The 20690-nt window shown below is 45.9% G+C and overlaps 1 protein-coding gene across 1 annotated transcript; it reads right to left on the bottom strand.

Moving 5' to 3' along the window:
• Window positions 1-660: 660 nt before the first annotated feature.
• On the bottom strand, window positions 661-19157 carry LOC144158662 (ninjurin-2-like). The gene is made up of 3 exons (XM_077689695.1): window positions 18799-19157; window positions 13119-13334; window positions 661-1186 (listed from the first exon to the last, which is right to left on the bottom strand). The coding sequence occupies exons 1-3, from the start codon at window positions 18838-18840 to the stop codon at window positions 956-958; spliced, it is 489 nt and encodes a 162-aa protein (XP_077545821.1). The 5' UTR covers window positions 18841-19157; the 3' UTR covers window positions 661-955.
• Window positions 19158-20690: the final 1533 nt, after the last annotated feature.

Genomic DNA, 20690 nt, shown 5'->3' on the forward strand with positions numbered 1-20690 from the left:
CCTAGTTTGGTGGTGCCCACCTTTCCCCACGCACCGTACATTTCAATCTCCTCAACCCCATCCCGATCCACAACAAACTGATGCACAACTATTATATGAAATAACGGTTTATTCAATAAAAAGCGGTCTGGCACGGGTTGTTTGAGCGGGTCCTCCCCCGAACGAACTGGTGTATGTGCACAAACCCTATTGCGATCCCCATGAACTGGCCAATGAATTGCAGGTTCCAAAAACTGGCCCAGTTATTGACTCTACTGAGGACGACCGGCATTAATTTGTTTATTTTCTCTTACCCTCCCTCCCAATTCCCTTCCCCCATCATGACCAGTGGTCATCCTTTTCTATTAAAGGTTGTCTCTCTCTCTCTCTCTCCAAGGGCAATTGCATGCTAACGATCAGCAGCGACCAAAAAAAGCCTAAACAGCTCCACTGTTAAAATTGTCAGACCCGACGGTGGTGTAATATCTTTCCCTTGTATAAAAACCTCTGTTTCTTCAAACAATATTTAGCCGGAAGTTACTGTCCGTCTGTTGTACTGTGTTCCTTAGTCCGGACTTTTGCATCATTGTGTCTTCGGGATGTCACCTTTTTTGCTCTTTTAAGCATGCTGCTCAGCTCAGCTGCATATTTTCATGAGTAGGGCAATACAAACCCAAAAAAAACACCTATAAATCATTTATTGGGTGATTCATAAAAAGGCACACAGAAAAGGCAACACAAATGCCACTGCAGCATGAAACATGGTAGTTTTTTTCACAAGCTATAATCTGTATTCTTAACAATTCACTGCAAGTTTTGGTACATATATTCTTAAGATCGACCGTACACAGGTAGCAAGATACAAATAGTAGATCGTTTTCTCAACGCATAGAGCTACCGCTTGCAGCCACAAGGTTCACTTCTCGCAGTGTCAAAGAAGGGTATCATAAGGCTCGCCCGAAGACCTCAAAATTAATCAAGGGTATTCTGTCGTTACCTCGTCGTAAAAAAGTTCGGAAAAATTCCCAACTCGACATTCTGAAACTCCAGTGTCCCCCATGTCGAAGGAGGCGGAAAGGACGTTTATCAAGGCTACAGCCGTGGTGAGGGCAGTGGCCACGTTGTTGATGATGTCAGCAGGGCGCCGCTGGCAGGGCTTGTGGAGACTCAGGCACCCAAGGACCAGCAACAGGACGCCGACGATTATCTTTGGGAATAAAGGACAAAGACATCACTAAAATATACCTCTTGAAGGTAAATAGGTACATTGAATAAGAAAAAGTAATAACTCCGATCTCATGATGGCCCACTGTTCATAATTCGTACGTTGGGCCCCCGGGGTATTCAGTCGTCCGTAAGGGCGTTTTTTGCGCACACAGTTTTCTTGATAATTATTCTAAGCCTTTTCTAACAACCTTTCGCGGATCACTGTGTGCGGTCACAGTGCCCAATATTTTCACTTTGTGTGTAACGTGTGTTTGCTTCCGGTAAAGCTCATGAATACATTAAGCTCAGTTGCGCATCATAGAGCAAGAATAATGAAAGAAAGAACTATGTGGAAGGCTTTGTCTCAACAGAGTGTCAACGGAGAAAGGTTTCACCAAAATTATTCCCTACTGCAGCAAACTCACCACCGCATGGCATCATCACACTGGCGCCTCTGTCGAGAGAAAGCTACTACTTGGCAGGGAATGCAGACCAATACCGATCCCGTTCCCTCTCCTCATATTCCCCACCCAACCACATTCACTCTGTGCTCACTCTCCCAATCCTCGCACCCTATTTCATATAGTATGGGCGCGCTAACGCACTCCAGCTTCGTCCACACTTCCAAACTAAACCTTCAAGCAAATGAGGGCTTCCCCGGAAAGCGTAGACTCGGTTACGCAGCTAAACCTGGTTAACAGAGCCAGGGCGGTGAGTCGAAGCCAAAAATCCCGAACTCTACGGATGTCTTTGACGGGGTCGAGCCCCATCAGCCTTTGCTCGACGAATGAAGATGTAATCCCACTCTCTCCCACTCCCTTCGTTCCGGGCTTCCTCTGCGGTGAAAACGATTGTTCAACGTTGCATTGCAGCTACTTTACTAGGTTAGTGGATTGACGGAGAAGTTTTGTTGCGACACCAGAAAGGTCTGGCGTAGAGGTCAAGAAGGGCTACCGCCCTAAATAATGAACCGGGCCGTGAAGATAGTTTGCTGGTCCTCGCCTCCTTTAAATACCCAGTAAAGCACTTCTCGGGGCTAGTTCGTTCATTTAAGACTTAGGTTAGATTGATGCGCTGCTTTCTTTGAGTATTTGTTTCTTCTCTTTTTTGTACAGTCGTAGGAGTAGAAGAATAAACAGTTGTTAGCTTGCGCTTTCCTGCTCGTGTTGCGTGTTTCTTCGTCTCCGTAAGTACAGTCGGTAAAACGCTTGTCTATAACAGCGACTTCAACTTCAACCAGCTGCAACCGAAAACTGCGGAAACATACTCGTTCCAAACATGTCGGAAGCTAAAGCGAAGGGCTAAGACTTCAGAATTCCTCAGTAGTTTTATTCAAATCCCGCTCCGGCGGGGCAGGATAGGGCTGAGAGTGCGAAAGCTGTGTTATAGACAAGCCTTTTACCGGCTGTACATCGAAATACCCCGCAGTGCATTACTCTAACTGCAGTCGTTACATACTCTTCCTGCCATTCTGATTCATCAGCGTTCTTTCTTCCGTGCGTGCAAGCAGCTGGTAAAGAGCAATGTTTCCTGTAACTAATGTTGGTCTGTAGGAAGTGGCATGTACGTTCGCAAACCCATAAAGCCATCTTTTTCGTTTTTCTCTATTTTACACTGCGCTACGAAGTAGTCGCCCGCACTTGTCTCAAGAACCTATCTATAGGCAATATCACGCAGTGATGCAACAAACACTAGCGCAGGTGGAGACCTAATCCAATTCAAATTTAATTGCCTTTTGTATTTGAAATGTATGCCCACCACATACGTTTGGGGATGTAACCTTGGGATGAGTTTTTAGCAAGGAGGTGAATTTTGGGTTACAAAAGTTCGACTTTGATTAGGCCCTGGGCGCAACTTCAAAAGTGAATGGTTACAAGACGAGTGAATTTGTCTGATGCTTTGGCAGTATAAGGGGTTGGGGCACCCCAAGTATTTGTTTCTGCAAGAGCAGACGTGAATGCCTTCCACGCACGAGCCCTGTCATAACGATTAGTGTTGTCATGGTGCTCAGCAATCTTCATTAGTGTAGAAAGTGCCGCTTCATCTTGTCGCGCCTTTCAGATATGTAACAGGTTCCCATTTTCAGGCTGCATGGTAGGTATTATTTTGCACCGCAGCCACTTTGCCTGAACAAATGCCCCAACTCCAGAATGAGATGAGGAGAAAGTAGGATACATTGATGCGTCACTGATAACCACTAAAACTTCAAGAAATATTGATTTTGTGGCCCCACACCAGCCCCCTACACTTTCCGGCACGCTGACAAAAAATAGTGGCATATTTAAGGGTTTAAAAATGCCAAGCACTATTGACGGCTCTATTTTATAGAATAATAATTTCTCACAGATTCCCATCCGCACCAATCCCGTTATAAAACTTGGTCATTGGATTATGGCTGTTGTATTAGTATGGAGTCAAACATGCGGCGTCTACGAGATGTGAGGTAGACATTTGTCAATGTCCATGGAAGTAAAAACTTAATGTCTGGAAGCCGCAACTTAAATAATGCAGTCCCAGTGTAGTTCGACGAGGACGCATTGCAAGTATACTGCTCGTCGGCGGTATATTTGAACACCGCCCCACGAGTCGAAGAAACTGGAAACAGTTGGAAAGTAAGGCGCCCGGGCGCAGCGATAGAACCTGGCAGTATGGCTTAGAAGAATTTGTGAGGCCCATGATTGAGGCGAACATATAGCAGGTACATCCTAAAGTAGTAGCTGCCGACATTCCGTTGCCCTTACGCTGTCTCCAAGTTTAATCCCGCCAGCTTTACATTGTACTAACCTAGAGTTGTTGCTTATGGTAGGTGCACTGAATGGTTGCTCGCCATCGGGGGATTTTGGGTCATCTTTTGAGGTCAGTGGCATTGCCTTGCGATGCGCAGTGCTTGCTAAGGTATCAGAGGCGACCCCTACAAACTGGAGCATTCACTTATGCCGCTCTTGGCAGCTAAATCCACAAGCTGACCAGAAGATATTTCACCGCTGTAGGCGCAAATGCGACAGCTGTATTGAGCGCTCTAGCTTGAGGGCATAGCAGCTCTATTGAGATTGAGCTGTATTGTGATTCACTGCTGTATTGAGCTTGAGGGCATAGCAGGTATCAGTTGATTGGTTTTATTGCACGTTGTGATGCTGTTGGGACATAAATCGCTGTCGTGCACTGCCGTAACTCCTCCGTGCATGACACGATGGTGACCAACCAGAAAGACTAGTTTGGTGAAGTGATATCTAAGTTGGAGTAGTATTGACTGCTTCACGTCCCGGCTGTCGGTGAGGCTTTGTAGCCTTCATCTGACGCGTATAATACCACACTCATCAAAAAATGAGTGTAGATGTGAGATATGTAGGGTGTAGCCCACTTTTCTTTTCGGAAAAACAATTCCGTTTGAATTTGCGGATCAAGTATAACCCGGCTGCCAATATTTCTTCTGCACAAAGGACTCCAGCTTGCTTCGTGTGGCATTTAACGCTGAAGAAAAATCGATACACCCATGCGGTAACGCGAAGGAGCTTGTGCAGCGCGCCGATCTTAGCGGCATTCAGCAGTGGAGATAAATGCGCACTGCTTCCCGTAGCAGGAATAATGCATGGCATGTCATAACATTGGCGCGGTGGATACACGAAAACAAGCCATTCTGATGAGTCTCCTCATTCAATCTGGTACCCTCCACCAGTTCACGTCGGTAGCTAGTGCATCCCAGGAGACGCCTGGGGTCAGTACGTCGGTAGGATTGGTTTCGCTGGACAACGTTACGGGCTATAGCCTGATGTGCTGCACATGAGTTCCTTGACGCGGTTCTTCACAAATACATCTAGGGTCGAAGGTGCTCGGTGCAATTAGCGAAGCACGATGGTTGAGTCAGTCCAATGAAAATGTTGCACTCCTCGCATTAGTTCTGAGCAGGCTTCTGCTATATTACTAAAGTTTGGGTTTGGGCTAGATGGTTCCTATTTAAACTGGGAAACAGCGCTTTAAACGAGGACAGCGAAGAAGACACAGACACAGCGCTGACTATCAACTGAGCAATATTTTATTGCTTGCGGAAATATAAAGGAAGAATACAATGACGTCACATGCGTGAAAAAGAAAAAGAAAAACACAAACAAACTACAGGCGCATCTGCTATGCCAAGATAACTCGAAATTACATGTTCAAGTACACAAGTTCTTTCTGATACAGAGCTACGGAAGGGGTGCTCACGCAATCTTCGCCACGCTGGGCGATCTGCCACGCCTCGTAGATTCCACGTGCACGTGTGTCGCCGAACCTCTTGAGTATCTTAGTTTCTTCCAAACGCGGGAAGCACTTACAGGCCTTGCAGGCCTTGCAATGCGTTGCCAAGTTGCTTCCTGTGCACGTGAAATCTACGAGGCGTGGCAGATCGCCCAGCGTGGCGAAGATTGCGTGAGCACCCCTTCCGTAGCTCTGTATCAGAAAGAACTTGTGTACTTGAACATGTAATTTCGAGTTATCTTGGCATAGCAGATGCGCCTGTAGTTTGTGTTTTTCTTTTTCTTTTTCACGCATGTGACGTCATTGTATTCTTCCTTTGTATTTCCGCAAGCAATAAAATATTGCTCAGTTGATAGTCAGCGCTGTGTCTGTGTCTTCTTCGCTGTCCTCGTTTAAAGCGCTGTTTCCCAGTTTAAAAATTCTGCTATATACTTCAGCAATCTGCTCCCTGTCAATAGGCCAATAGGTCTAATGGGGGTAATGACGAAGCTTTTGGAGGGGCTATCATTGACCTGGCTTGGATAGAATAAGAAAACTAGTCACGTCAGACCTTTCAACATCGACACGAACGTATGCGCAAGCTTAGTGGGCTTTCATGCTTGTATCGGCGAAAACGGTTAACTGCATGCCACGTGGTTCTGTAACTCCGAGCTTGATGTAACAGAGAACTTTGATTTTGGCGCATAGATAACTTTGTTTCTGCAGTCACGCCATTTATCTGAACCATCAAAAGGAAGTTATTCGTCCCAGTACACTTTCAAAACCAATAACTTCTGAACCAGCAGTTCTCCCTGGTACTACGAATAGTGCGAAAAAACTTTAAGGGTAGTGGACTCGTATTACGGTCTAGAGAACAAATCGCTTGGAGTCCTTTGCCTTCTCCAAGAAAGAAAAGATTTTATCAGGGTTGTAGATAAAGGTGTATTTTTCTCCTGAACAACCCAATCCCAGAAGTTTGATCGAGATCTAGAGCACTGAATGCTTACAGAGAAATTAGTTACGTTAGAGTCGAACACTTTTTCTAGTTGCCTGCAGCTTATGCTATATTTCCTGCGTCGTCCGTAAGCTTTCCAATGCATTTTTAGGCACTGCTATCAAATAATCAGCGCCGAACAAGAGGCCGTCTACGTAGAATGACTTCTGAAGCATTGGCGATACGTTCCTGTTGTTAGGATAAAATGACCTTTTAGATGCGACTGAATCTCATTCACTCGCCTTGTGCCTCCATACGGCGTTGTCCGTCCACACCCCTCCCCCGACACTATAAAAAAAATAGTTAGCGGCGCCCGGTTTCGATCCCACGAACCTGTTGGCGGAACGCAAGGTACATGGTGCTCTTCCCACTGCACCATAAAACCGAGACAGAATCAAATAATACGAGCGCGCCTTTTTCCTTGACTCATTCAAACTACGTCAAGATGCTACTGATACAACGCATGATGGGGCAATGATTAACACTTGCAATAAAAGAAAAGAAGCTCCCACTTACAGCAACAATGATAGAGTAAAGGCCGTTGCGACAGCGAAGCCCCAAGCATAACACTTAGAGAGATTGACCAAGATTGGCCAATAAAACATAATAATAATCATAAAACATAATAATCATACGCGTTCCCGGCACGTTTTATGCGATTTCAGAATCAATCCAACGAAAACGCCGTGAACCCCACGATGCATCGCATCTACACAGGGTTCCCCTCGCGGGGGGGTTGGCGCAATTTTTAGTGATGTTGCATACTGGCTGTAACCATGAAGCAGCTAGCTGCAGATCCAAAAATTTCGTTTCACCCGCAAAACGTCCACCGCATCTTAATCAAAAGAACAGCCGGCCTTTCATCAAACCACAGAAATGTGAGCACATCGTGGTCCCCGTTCCGGATCCTCACCAGTAGGAACGCTTTCTGGATATCTGATTTCATGGGTATTAAGTACCATCTGAAGCGAAGGACCTTCCATAGCTCGGGTTTTAGGTTCGGGCCGGTTTGTAGACAAACGTTCAGTAAACTATCTCCTTTTGCGTGAGAAGATGCATCCTAGATTTCTCGTAGCTTCGTTGTGAGTTAGTCCTCGGGAATAACTTCTCTATGTGGCATGTAGCAGGCATGCCTTTCAACGGATTCCTAGTCAAGTAAAACTTCAACGTGGCCGAAAACAATATACTGACGAATCGCCGCGTCGTTTCTTTCGTGCAGTCCTTGGGTCTTTTAGATGCGTCGAATCAGTTTTCCTAACCGGTTCAGTGCGATCCCAATGTTATCTTGCGGCAGCTCGATATCTCGTTTCTTACAAAGCATGGCTACTTAATACCTGGTCCCAATCTTTTTTAATTTTCACTGAAAAGAGACAACGTGTCTTCGTCTCCACAAGTTTCTGCATTTTGGCGCTTTGTCTGTGGCATCCAGCGACCAAAAAGACTCCAGTAAATTGTTTTCATATGCTTCAGTTTCTTCTGCTTGTACGCACATAACACAGGCAATAAGTTCGGGTGTTCCATCGACAAAGTTTTTTATATTAGCTAGAAATTGTAGCGCCCATCGAAGAGTGGTATTAGAGGCCAATACTTGAACCTTCACGTGGTCAATTATGTCGCCATTTAGGAACTTCCAGAGCTGGTCGGATCCTGTGAGTTGTCTCATAGCTCTCTCGCCACATCCTCGCGGGGCAGTCATTTGGTCTTCGACTATAGCTATGCTCGCGTAACATGGTTACGAAGACACATTCCACGTCAGTCGCAGGGATGTCGCATGTCTATAGCCTCAGTAATGGGCACGTTTGCATCAAAGTGTCTACGCAGACGAATCACTGAGGCCTTCAAATTCCTGCCACAGGACGGAGCATCACTGGCAAAATTGTTCACGGAGAGGCATGCATCTCTGACGATTTTCTGTCGAAACCGTGCCATGAGGTCTTCTTTGATGAGCGTGCGTTGACTGCCTCCGTCGAAGGGGCCTTTTAAATAGACTGTGTCGACGGAGCCCAGGATCCACGAAGGGAAGTTTTTTTTAAATTAAAGACCTTGTAAAGTTGGAAGCTCGTAACGGCAGTCGGCTGCGCATGGTGTTTCGTTCATTGTCTTGGTAGCATTACGGCTGGTAGTGTCTAGCTGGTCCCGCCATGGTGCTTGAGAACCCGTATCGCACATCGTTGATGCATGCATGACTGTTCCCGGTGGTGCATATCAACTTCGCCGGCGTTCGTTTGCCTATTTGGCCGTTATACTGCACAGGTAGCACTGCATAGCCTTAGCTAGCCGCTTTTCTCTGCTCTTGTTTATGTACGGCTGCATGCCTAGGTCTCATGTTTTAAACTTGTGGAAGTTACACTCCTTGAAGTTTTTCTTCAGTTCTTGCGATGCATACACGACTAATAATGACGGCACGCGCTTCTTGCGGTAACCTCGGCTGTTCAAGGAGTACGTCAATGGAACAGACTGCTCTACTGCTTTGAGTTCTGTTCCGTATAAACTGCAAGAGCTGCTCGAGTTTCTGACAAGACGTTGTTGCTGCGTGCTCTGAAGCAGGAGCACGAAGGCGGCCGTTTGTTGAAAAAACTACCGAATGTACGTCCCTCCAATCCTTGAGTTTGGATGTGCGCTCTTCTCAGGAACCTCACATTACAAACTTCGGCCGCTGGTAACGCTAGAACAGCAAGCCCTCAGAGTACGTCTGGGTTTTCCAATATGTGCCAATAAACGTTGTATGCATGGAAGCTCAAATTACCACACTAGCCTCCCGCCTGCACGCCCTCACTGTTGATGCACTCTTACGAGATATGGCGTCGCCCATATACAGACCGCAGACTGCTTTTGTAACATGGTCGTCGTTGTTATTCAACAGCCCATGGCCCCGGTTCAAACGCCCAGAAGTGATATTGGTACAATGCTCACTAGATCCGTTATGTGTGGCCCTATTATCTGTTACCGTACCTAATCGTTATTCCTCATCCTAAATGTAGCTTTCGCTAAAATTTTCCCCAGGAATACGCAATTGCTCCCGTCGAATCTCTTCTTCGGCCTTTTGCAGGATCACCTGACCGGTTTCTCTTCTCATGTCTTTATTGCCACTGATGCCTCCGTCCGAAATGAGAAGGCAGGTGTGGGTATTGCTTCTTCCGATTTAGATTGGGCCTCTTCCCTCCGCCTACCTGCCCACTAGTTCTTTTCATGCAGAATACTTGAGAATTATCCTAGCCCTTCGAAAGTTAAATTCTGATAAACAAGACGTCATAGTGATTACTCACTATCTCTCAGTATGCACTGCTCTTTCGTCCCCAAATACATCTCCTGTACTTCGAGCGCTTAATTATTTATTGCCTACATCAGTACGAGAACTTTGTTTGTTCTGGGTGCCAGGACACGCTGGAATCTGGATTAACGAATCGGCAGATACGTTGGCAGGACTTGCATTGGATGGCCCAGTGGTGGACATACTGCCGCCTATACATTTCCTCACTTCGGCACGTTTTCGTAGATTAGGCCTCCTACAAAGCATGGCTGAAACTGCGTGTGTAGGTTCAGAGCTTGAGCACCTCCGGTACTCATGAAGTGCCGGATTAGTCAATCACGAGAATGTGAAGTTATCCTATCTAAGTTTCGCTGTGGCTTACCAAATTTAAATTATTATTTGCACCCCTGTGATCTGGCCCCCTCACCCCTTTGTGCATTTTGTAATGAATTAGAAAAAATAAACATTTTTTCCCCTTCTGCCGAAGGTTCACCTCCATACGAAAAAGATATCTGGAAAACACGTGTAATCAATTGGCCCACCCAATCTCTGTTCTTCAAATATTATCATTCGGGGCGAAAGTCCTGAGTTTTTGCCGCAGGGATCATTTCCGCGCTGTACATTCATTCATTTCGGAGTCTCGACGTCTACCGTGCTAGCCACTAAATCAAGATGGCGGGCTGCTCTATAAAATACGTGAGCGCCTGTACCCACTGCCTTGCCGCTCACTGCCTCTCCTCCACTGCCGTATTTTGTTGCTGTATTTCTTTACAAACTTTTCATGGCTGTCCTTCTGTTTATGCTTTCCTTATTCATGAGTGTTAATTTTATAGTTGGTGTGTCCTTTCTGCTGCCGCACTTTATTATCTGGCAGGCTACTAAATATTTTTATGCCCGTTTATATAGACTTCTTTCCTAATCGAGTACTTCGTGCATTCACTTTATTTATTTTAATCCCAAGTCCACTTTTTTTTCTCTCTCAGCACCCTTTTCCTGGCCAATCTCTCTTAGTGAGTATGAGCCATTCTTTGGCACGAACCAACCAACCAACTAATCGTCGCCGTCGCCGTTGCCCACGTGGTTAGGACCCGCTCGTGTCCCTGTATTTGACCCCAAAATTTCCTGCAATGACCCCTTAATGAAGGTTGAGCCGCCAGGGTACTAAGCATTGATACACCACAATCGAATCCTTTGTTGGCGAAAGATGACAAACGTCCGAATGATGATGATACTGATGCTCGCTCTGCTGTGGGCGTTCTGCAGATGCGTGAGCGCACAGTATCTTCCTCCTCCATGTCTATTGTTAGTCTCATACGGCTACGTTATATCCTAACTAAAGAAAGAGACGCATTAGTACTTTGCATGGCCACATGCCGAATCTCATTTGTTCTCTTTATATCTAGAGAACTTCGCAATTTATATACTTTATTCCCTAAATTCTCCCCATCGCGTTTTCTGTCGACTCCGGACTGGTGTACCCACTTTTTAATTTCATGATATAGGCTCATTGTTCAGTGCACCTAGGCGGGTCCTGCCCTGGCCTGTTTTGTTGATTAGGCTCTCATACTTCGCTGATATTCTGAACATATAAACAGAAATTTTATGTCGTTGGAGAGTCAGCAAAAGGTTGAAAAACACACCGTCTACCATCACCCATGTAACCGATGAGGTGCCATTGATATAAGTGGTGAGAGCGTTAAAACAGCGCGTGTACCGCGTTTGTCAGAATTATCTAGGCCACGCCAAAGAATTCTGCGCCAAAAAGAATTCAAAGAATAAGCCGAAGGTTTAACTGTGGCCAAAATATTTTTTTTGGCAGTAGGCGTGAAATGTACGTTTCTTAGCCTTCCGGTATAGAATGTTTCAGCCTCGCTCGAGGGGTAAGGCTGTAGTTAGAATTTTTGGCGGCCTATGAACTTCCCCCAGGGCCTAGAAAATTTTGACAACGAGTGTACTTAAAAAAAATACGTTATTACTATACTTTACTTAGACGTGTAGCCATAAATATTGACATTCTTATAATGCGCCTAAATGACTAGATATGCTATATATCCGTTCTTTACCGACATTTTCGGCGATTTAAACACCCTGCAATGAAAAGGAAAAAGCTTTGCCTTCTTCTGGAAAAACTAAACCATCAATAAGAGTCTACTACATGGTTACTTCTGCAATAAGACTCAAAATTACTTCACCGGGAACATATTTTTCACCCCCAGCACGCAAGTACACCTATGCTTCCATGAAAGACATGTTATGTGATTTGTAATATCCTACTTTAGCCCTCTGGGCTCATTTGAACCATATATGTAAACCAAGCTATATGTTGGCGTGTTGGTTATACATAGCTTATAGACGGCGTAGCAGAGTTGAGGATAGCGGATATGGCGAACGGCTTTTGACGTAAGGATATGACGTATAGTATGGTACACATGCTAAGCCGTGTGATTAGCTAACTCCGGCAGCAGAAAACGCAGGTTAGGCAAGGCTTATAAGCTTGCAAAACGAGCTACTTTCGTTTAGGTGTAATGCATATTCATGTTTTAGCAGAAGGAGATTTGGGGAAACAATGGACGTTACGAAAGTACACGTAGTCATATGAGTACCAGTGAGCAGCTATTGGTACTGTGCGCGTTGTGCTTGTTACAGGTGCACAGCGGTGTGGCGCTTTCGGGTTGTCTGAGACGAGACTGGCCGATTGGCGTGAGCGACACTGTCTTACGTGACCGTATTTGTTGAACACACCTTATCTTTGAGGAAACGATTACTACCTACCATAAAGAATGAGCCAGTTGCAGATACAATCAATAACAAAGCAAAGGCGAATAGCGGTGGTCAGTATCGCGGCACCATCTACGTGGAGTGACGGTAAACAAGGCTCCGCAGTCCACTGCAGATTCGCTTGAACACCCGCCGTGTGATGCCAAGGCACACGTTACGAACCACACGACTTGGCGGGAGCATCAAAATCTTAACTTAAATTGAATCATTTCTGAGTGAATAAAGCATCACTTGCGGTCGGAGGAGTGCGGAAGCGCTATAAAGGACAAAATATTTGGAATAAAACAAGTTTGTATTTTGTGTGCATAGCCCCTTTAAGGATGTTAATCGACCAGATTTAGGGGAAATCCCCAAGGTGGAGTAGGTTTCTGTAAAAGAAAGTTTGACATCCACCCAAATGCAGCCATACGGCTACAAAGGAAAGCTATACAGCTTTCTCGGAAACTTCGGAGTTGAAGAAAAATTCGTCCTGGTCCAGGATTCGAACCCGGGACCACTGCTTAACCGGAGCAGTCGCTCTACCAACTGAGCTAACCAGGAGTTACCCCTTTTAAGGATGTGGTAATTTTTCTGCTAAGCATGTGCCCTATTCCCTGATAACAAAGTACAGGGAGGTAGAGAACTAGAGTGTCCCTCCCTCCCCCCCCCCCCCCCCCCCAGTTTCAGAAAAATGACATAAACAGGAAAACAACTCACCAGGAGTGAAATCGAGAGGCCAGTGAGGACTACCACGAGCATGTAAAACTGATGACGCAGGCCACGGGCAAGCGTGTGCTTCAGCAGAGCTGCATTCATTGTAAGGAGAGCAACGTCCAGGAGCGCCGCGGCAGCTGTCTTCTTATTGGCGTACACGTTGGCGTCAATCGGGGTATCGCTGCACCCATCTTCGCCGCCGCCGTCACGGGTGTCCACCTACAAGCGTCGACAAGGGAACAGATTGAGCTCGCAAGAGCACTGAACGAAAAGTCAATTATCTTCTTCATGAATTGCGACAATTGCGCTACATATACAGAGGAACGAAGACAGACAATGCGCCACTCACAACTATTTATTCAAAATATATAAATAGGTGTGAGTTGCGCATTGTCAGTCTTCGATCCCCTGTTTGTTAATTTAGCGCAATTGTCGTAATTCATAATGCACGGACTAGCCGAACACCACATTTGACTGAAGTATCTTCTTCATGGCCTGCTCTGTCAGCCTACAAGCGAAACCTTGATGTGGGCGAGGTAGTTCGTTGTGAGGGAAGAGCGCGTTTCTTCTTGTATCGGCATTTTTCCGCGACAACCCTCTTCACTGCTACCCGATTGCGTTCACGAAAGGTACAGTTACGGTTGAAGGTTTTTTGTGCTTGGCACTGTGTCTTTCGCATTTTCCTCATATATTGTTTTACAAATTCAGTTGTGAGAATTTTACTTGTCTTAGAACCATTTTACCAGTAAAAAACGGACAGGTACCTAGAAAAAAGCAGACGGGACACTCGCTAGTCTAGGCCCCTGTCCATTTTTCGCTGTAAAATGGTTTTAAGTCAAAACCAACCAGCCCAACTTTCAGCCTTAACTGTACTTGTCTTGCCACCGTAGCTTGGGCTCGTAAGCCTGCACTACTGAATAAATGAATGGCGTTCATCCTGGGCCTTATACACCCATACATTGTGCACAATTACCATGATGTTTTTTTCTTTAGGTGCCTAAAAAATAAAGGATTTCTGTAGGCTAGAAAAGTGTAATGTTCATACCATTAGCGATGTGGGGCTTCTTGTTCAATATGGTATTAGATATTCTCACACAATTCATTTATAAATTAGGTGTACGCGGCATCCATTACATAGGGCGAGTGCCCCCGTGTTTCATCCTTGCATCCCTCATGGGGCCTCTCTCACGTGTTGTCCTGTATGCTTTGGCTGTTTTAACACAATGGAGCTTCACTCTACGACTTCCTACCAAGCTAGCCAGCATTGAGTGGAGATTCGGCTAGTTGACGCCGCCTCCGAAGCCTGAGCTTTGTCGACATCACCATGGCATGCATTTGCCGACGCGCAGTTCGTGGCCTGTTTCTCTCCCCAATGGCGTTGCGCTGCTGAGCACGAGGTCGCGGGTTCGATTCCAGGCTGCGGCGGCCGCTTTTCTGATGGAGGCGAAAAGCAAAAACGCCCGTGTGTACGAGATTTCGGCGCACGATAAAGATCCCCAGGTGGTCAAAATTAACCCGGAGCCCTCCACTACGGCGCGCCTCATCGTCTCCGTTGCGTCGGCGCGTTAAACCCCACAATCAATCAAATCAATCTCTCCCCAATGCTATCGTCGCTCTACAATTCACGTCCCTGCGACGTGTATTGTAGCGTCGCAGCGGCTAGAATTGCCAACACACCATGATAATGAATTTAAATAGAAATGAAGATGATGAAGCACAAGTGTACGAGCTAGTGCCGATTGTTATGTACTGCTGAAGACAAAGCCGTAGCCCTGTTTGAATTCACTTGCAGTGCTTGTACTGATCACCACTTCCGGAATGGTAAACAACGCTCAAGATAGATATATCCTGGAAAGTTGCGTTTACGTACTTGGAATGTTTCTCCAAAATAAATAACCACTATTTTTTTACAAAATTTAGCACGCCATGGCGTTTTGCCAAATAACGACCTGCCCACTGTTGCGCCGCGAGGCGCACCAAAATTAAGACGCTGGCTGGAAGCACTTCTCATTGGTTAGATCACGGACGTATCATTGCGAGTACATGTGTGGCCACAACTGTACCAAGATCTGCAGCGGTGGGCGCAGAAAATTTTAAGATCAAATTTAATCACCTCCACATATTCCCGTTCTAGGCGCCAGTGATTGGCGTAGTCGTTATTCCACTAAGAATTCTTACAAGAAAAGTGTTTTTGCTGCAGAGAAAATGCCCTTATACTGGAGTTATTTAAAAACTATTCAACAGTGTTCATTTCTCATTTTCGATTGTCCTACTGTAACTTGAGTATTATAACTGAGCAACTAAAAGTTTTGCACTATTATAGAAAGTTTCTGAAGAAGAAAGCCCTTCCACTCGTTTAACAAGCTCTAAATTTCTTACACTTAAATGTTCTTTGAGGGTTGAGCTCCATCGCAGTGCACTCGAGTGACCAATCTATGCCTTCAAAAGATGCAAAAACTGGCTGCAGCAGTATGTTTCGTGCGAGAAGGAGGGGAAAGCTCTCAATGCTCGCGAACGCCGCAGGGGGGGGGGGGTACGATGACGTCAGCGCTAAGGTGTAATGCACCGGGGTGACTGCCCCCTTTGAACACACGTACGATGAACGTGGTGCTGTATGACTGTGCCGCGCGCTACAGTCTTTCTTCTTGCAGAGTACGATACCATTATTGCGTTCAATTTTGCTGCGTTCCACGTTTTCCCCACACCTGCTGCCGCTTTGTGTAGTCATTCCTTCGAATTCCGCGGCGACTTTCGGTGGGAGTGGTTGCGGACCTAATCCTCTCAAGTGTACGCATTACCATATAAAACTATAAAAATGATAGTCAATCATGTCGACCATCTACATTGGCCAAACTTGTATCTTGTGTCTGGTGATCCACAATCAAAATATTATGTTCGGCTTATCCAAACTGCGTAGGGGTACCCACAAAAGAAATCTGTATCCTCCAGGCTGCCAGCTTCTATCTCTGCACCGGTGCGCCGCTAGGGTTGCTACTTACCCCTTATTCATCACGTTACATGTACCTTTCCACAATCTAGTATTGCCGCCCCCTTGGATAAACACGATGCTGTATTTCCTACATCTATGCATGCAGTGGTGCTGCGAGATCTATTGTACAGGATCGGTACAGGAACGCTTGCTAAGATGCTGTTCTTACAAGGCACGGTCCTGAAAACTTAGCACATGTGACTTCGAACTTGTAGCCGCCATATCACCAGCTACAGATATTTTTTTAAAATATCGCGTGTACCGGGCGTACAGTGTGTACGGGGACCCGACTGGGCATGCGTCCATCATTCCTTCTAATAGGGTGCCTTAGTGCCGCTGACGGGCAGCCCCCCTCCCTCGCCCTGCCCGCGCATTATTTATGGTGATGGCCTTCGCCACCATGCCCGCTCGCGCAGGCGCACCCGAGTTCAGGTACACGCGGTACACACGTTACGTTAAAACTCTCTCATCACTAAAATCACAAACAACCTGGACAGGCGTAAACGGCCCTACGAATTTTTCATTGTTCGGTTGTGTCTCGCTGCTTATGTCCGCGCTGCAATATAATCACGTTCCCAATATAATCACGTTCGCGTTCAACTACCCGACTGCGGGCCTAAAAGCAATCTTTATCGGGCGCATCAGACTATTTTCCAGTGATTCAAACCTACCATCTAAGTTTCTGTTGCTTGTCGGTTCTGCTTGGTGGCCTAACCAAAAGCTAATATATATTTAAATCCATAGGTGTCAGGAGAATTCATTGATAGAAGAAAGGCTTTTAAGCCTTCGTGAGGAAACCGAAACTGAATTTGGAAGGGTATAGTCCTTTAGTGCAATCTCGTCGGGTCAGCTGAGGACACGATGAAGCTTGCTGTAGCCACAAGGCAGCGGAGCAGAGAATGTAAGCCTCACACAGCTCCTGTCAGATAACTCCTGTTAGCAACCTTAGCCTAGTTGTTGACATTTAGGATAGGTGTATGCCCAATTTTTCAGAGTAAATTACGGGTGAACTGCACGACACACGTTCCTGCAGCCGTTCACAGAAGCCTCACAAAGCCATATTAGAACAGGCAGGCTGAACTGAAGCTGAGTGGGATAAAACAGACAAAATGGGCAAAACGACAGAGGGCGCAGAGTTATTAAAGCGACGCTTTAGTGTCCCCACTGATGGCGTTGTACGCCAATACGCCCTGCATGAAAGACTTTCTCTGGCGAGCATGATGAATGATCGCGGGCGAAGCGAAAACTAAAAAACGTTCCCCGTAGCGGGCAAAGAACCAGGGTTTGTCGCGCTAAATTGCCGGCGTTTATTCAATTGCTCCAATTCGACATGGTCGATGCGAACGCCAAGCAGCTGGTACCCATTCGCGCCGTACACCCCAAACCCTAAAGTTAGGCCTAGGGTGTGTACACCCGAGTGCCGCTGCGGGTATTCTGGAAAGCGGGTGCGTACCACCAGAGTAGCACATACTCGCAGTGTGGGATTGCCAAGCAAAATAATCCATCACCAGAAAACTTCGCGCTCAACCATCGTCGCCTTTAGACGGAGGGGTGAAGATATTTTTTGAAGGGCGCGTAGGGCAAGGGTAGCGTTCGCCAGGGGTGTGTTTATAACGCTCTACAGAATTCACCGCTAAGAGGAAAAGCGACAGATGTACGCCAGCTTTGACCAGATAGAAGTGCCGTGTATTCGGCCGTGCCTTGCAAGCCGCAGTTCGAGCCGCAGTTGAGCGTCAGGTAGACGAGAAGTGGAAAAACAAGAGGAGGTGTTTCCAGGAGCCTCTCTCGACGCAGCCTCTCGAGACGACGCAGCCAGGAAGCTGCGTCGTGTGCAGCCTGGGACCCATACGATGCGTGTGTGCTGGTGCTACCCGGGCAAAAGATTACCCATTTGGATTTGGTGAACGTTGTGTGGCTCGACAATGCTGTGCTCCACTCTACAATAACATTGTGTGAGTCTTTAGACATCGGTATACAGTGTGGTGACTGAGCTTGCGCCGAATAGACGATGTGTTCGAGGGCCGTGACAAGACCTAGAAGTTCTATTTGCAATATCGAATGCATTGCTGTAGATTGAATACCAGATTTTATGAGTTTCTAAAGCATTCTGTGGGCTCCGTAATATTCAAATTAAGTTCACTTTATTTTAAAGCTGTCGACTTCACCATGGTATTCGTGGAACAGATTTGCCGCCCAAAACAAAGATAGATAGATACATGGATAGCAGTCGATTGGTTATTGGTCGCTATTTGTCGACGCAGCTAAGGTGGGTACGTTGATGCAACTCCTCTTCGTCCAAGTGCCTCTCCAATTTACGAAGTTATTTATCGTCGGCTTACACGATAGGTTCACAATGGGAGAAATAAGAATTCGAACTTCAAGGCTCCGTTCTGGGGGAATCCTGTGAAGCCATTAAAACAATTGTCACTCCTCGAACCTGCCTTGTAAAGGTTTCACCCGATTTAAATACATCAAATAAGCCTAAGTTGAAAAATTGGCAGCAGCGACAGGAAGAAGAACTGGTTACCACTTTTACTTGGCGCAATTTGTGAGCGCCTATAAGGCGTAAATTACGGGTGTTTAAGCAGCGTCAGTAATTTCACTAGGGGCTATAAATTTTTCAAGAGTAAACGGCGGCAGTTGAGGACCAATCATTGCAATTCCTTCGGTGTTTTTAAAAACAGAACTCCTCACCTCTTCAGACGCAGACACGGAGATGATCGGCTGGTTGTCCATTTTGCAGAGACACAGCAGAAGAGGCGGCCGGACGGCGTCAGATGCGACAAGAGAAAAGGGCCTGCCGGATGTTAGGGATTAGGAAAGCTGCCAGAAAGATAATGTCGAAGTCCCTGCACTCAGGAAGGTTCGAGTTCACGGTGCCAGTAGTTCTGCGAAACTCTTACACTTTTGCCCTAGAGATGCAATAGCTGAGATGACTTGCGCATAGTGACCCCTCTGAAAGGCAAAACGATTGTATATCAAAACCGGTTCGCCCCGTCTTACGATACAAATAAGCAGAGTGGTTCCACACTCTATGCAGTTTCAAACGAAAGTCACTGGGTCCGAGTGCAATCAGCGCCACCTTAAACGGTCTGATAATGGTAGCTACATTCTTATCGCGAAAAGCCGGTGGATTGCCAATGCTCCTACGATAAGCGCCAGCTGTTGTGTCGGCTGTAATGATCTGCAAACTCCAGCCTCACACATCTGCCTTTGCTTGGCTGCTAATCCTTTTACTGCTCTCGACGGGACCTTATAAGGAAACGGTGATTGCCGCGTGGTGATAGGAGCAGAAGCGCCTTCGTGTTCTATCTTCGCAGAATTCAACCCGATTGCGCTATGATATGTAAATGCCCTCGGGAAGGACACCAAGCAGTGTGTATTTACATATGTTGAGTACTCCCGCAAAGAAATAAACACAGGAAGCAGTGAACAAGTGCATGCTCAAAAAAATTCCTGAGGCAACTGAACGCTTATGGTTCTGTAAGCATGAACATGAAAGGGTGTCTCGCCAACGCGCAATATTTTTATGTATTACTGTCAATGTTTAGATTAGAATATTTGTTGCTTTTTTGTCTTTTTGTTTACAAAAAAAATGCGGAAGTACCCCAGAAAAGGTTTTCGCAGAAATACATTACAGGCTTGTGCGAGCATTGAAATTCTTCTCAGATCTTCTAGAAAGCCTTTCTAGAAAGCTGGTCCTACGCAGAGAACGTCAATGCATCTTCGTTCTGAGGCTCAAGGGTAAATAAAATATATAATTTTTTAAATATATATATTGTCAAAGATACAACGATTTAAAATTTTAAACTATGTAATTGTAATTATGCATAATTGAAAGCAAAAATATATAAAATAAAATAACAGGGTAAAGAAAATAAATTCCCTGACAAGAGAGGGGGCTTACATGTTTTTATAATGAAAGCCTGCGCTAAATATCAGACCTCCTTTGTGCTTCCTTGTGTTTGTGCCTTTAATCACTCTAGTTTGGTCACCTTTTAGCGGTAATATTTATATGCACCCTAACGGCTACTCTATGCTTGAGTTTATTTTTTTGTTTTCTTCATTCTTCTTCCCGCGCCAAAAACTATAACAAGCTTACCACTAACACAGGCCACAGATTCCACCGAATCAGCCATTTGCACGACTGGGGAGTCCCGGTTATACACACGTGCCATCAAGTTCACCTAGTCATGTACGGTGGACTTTTCTTCCTTCGTCGCTAGCATTCGAAGGTAAAAGCGCTGCAAACGCACTCTGCTCTTACGATGGAGACACAGGTTTACTCGACATACGAACACTCATGTGTTTTAACACCGGATCTGTTCAGGGCCGGGCTTTACGACAGTCGGTGCTGGTATCATGTCAAGCGTCCTCGGGAACAGGTTTTTCGACCATGCAAACACCGGTTCCCAATATCGAATGGAGCAACAACAAATTAAAAAAAATTCAAGCAGTTCAACTCAACGTGAAAGCTTACAGAAGTGCAGAGCAGTGACTCGCCGTAATGGTCTGTAGCGCCGTTATCGTCTTAGTGCTACCACATAGTGCAATTCAAATTTCCCGCCTTCCCCGCACTCGCGCGC

This window comes from Haemaphysalis longicornis, unplaced genomic scaffold (assembly GCF_048455015.1).
Source record: "Haemaphysalis longicornis isolate Haplotype H1 unplaced genomic scaffold, Haemaphysalis longicornis Haplotype H1 scaffold_10, whole genome shotgun sequence".
NCBI classification, from domain to species: Eukaryota; Metazoa; Arthropoda; class Arachnida; order Ixodida; family Ixodidae; genus Haemaphysalis; species Haemaphysalis longicornis.

What these genes read in the sequence shown, in the direction of transcription:
- LOC144158662 (XM_077689695.1), bottom strand. Translation starts at nt 18,840, where the DNA reads ATGGACAACCAGCCGATCATCTCCGTGTCTGCGTCTGAAGAG. An exon ending in CCGTGTCTGCGTCTGAAGAG is followed by an intron (nt 13,335 to 18,798) that starts GTGAGGAGTTCT and finishes CGACGCTTGTAG; the next exon opens with GTGGACACCCGTGACGGCGG. An exon ending in GCCTCTCGATTTCACTCCTG is followed by an intron (nt 1,187 to 13,118) that starts GTGAGTTGTTTT and finishes TTATTCCCAAAG; the next exon opens with ATAATCGTCGGCGTCCTGTT.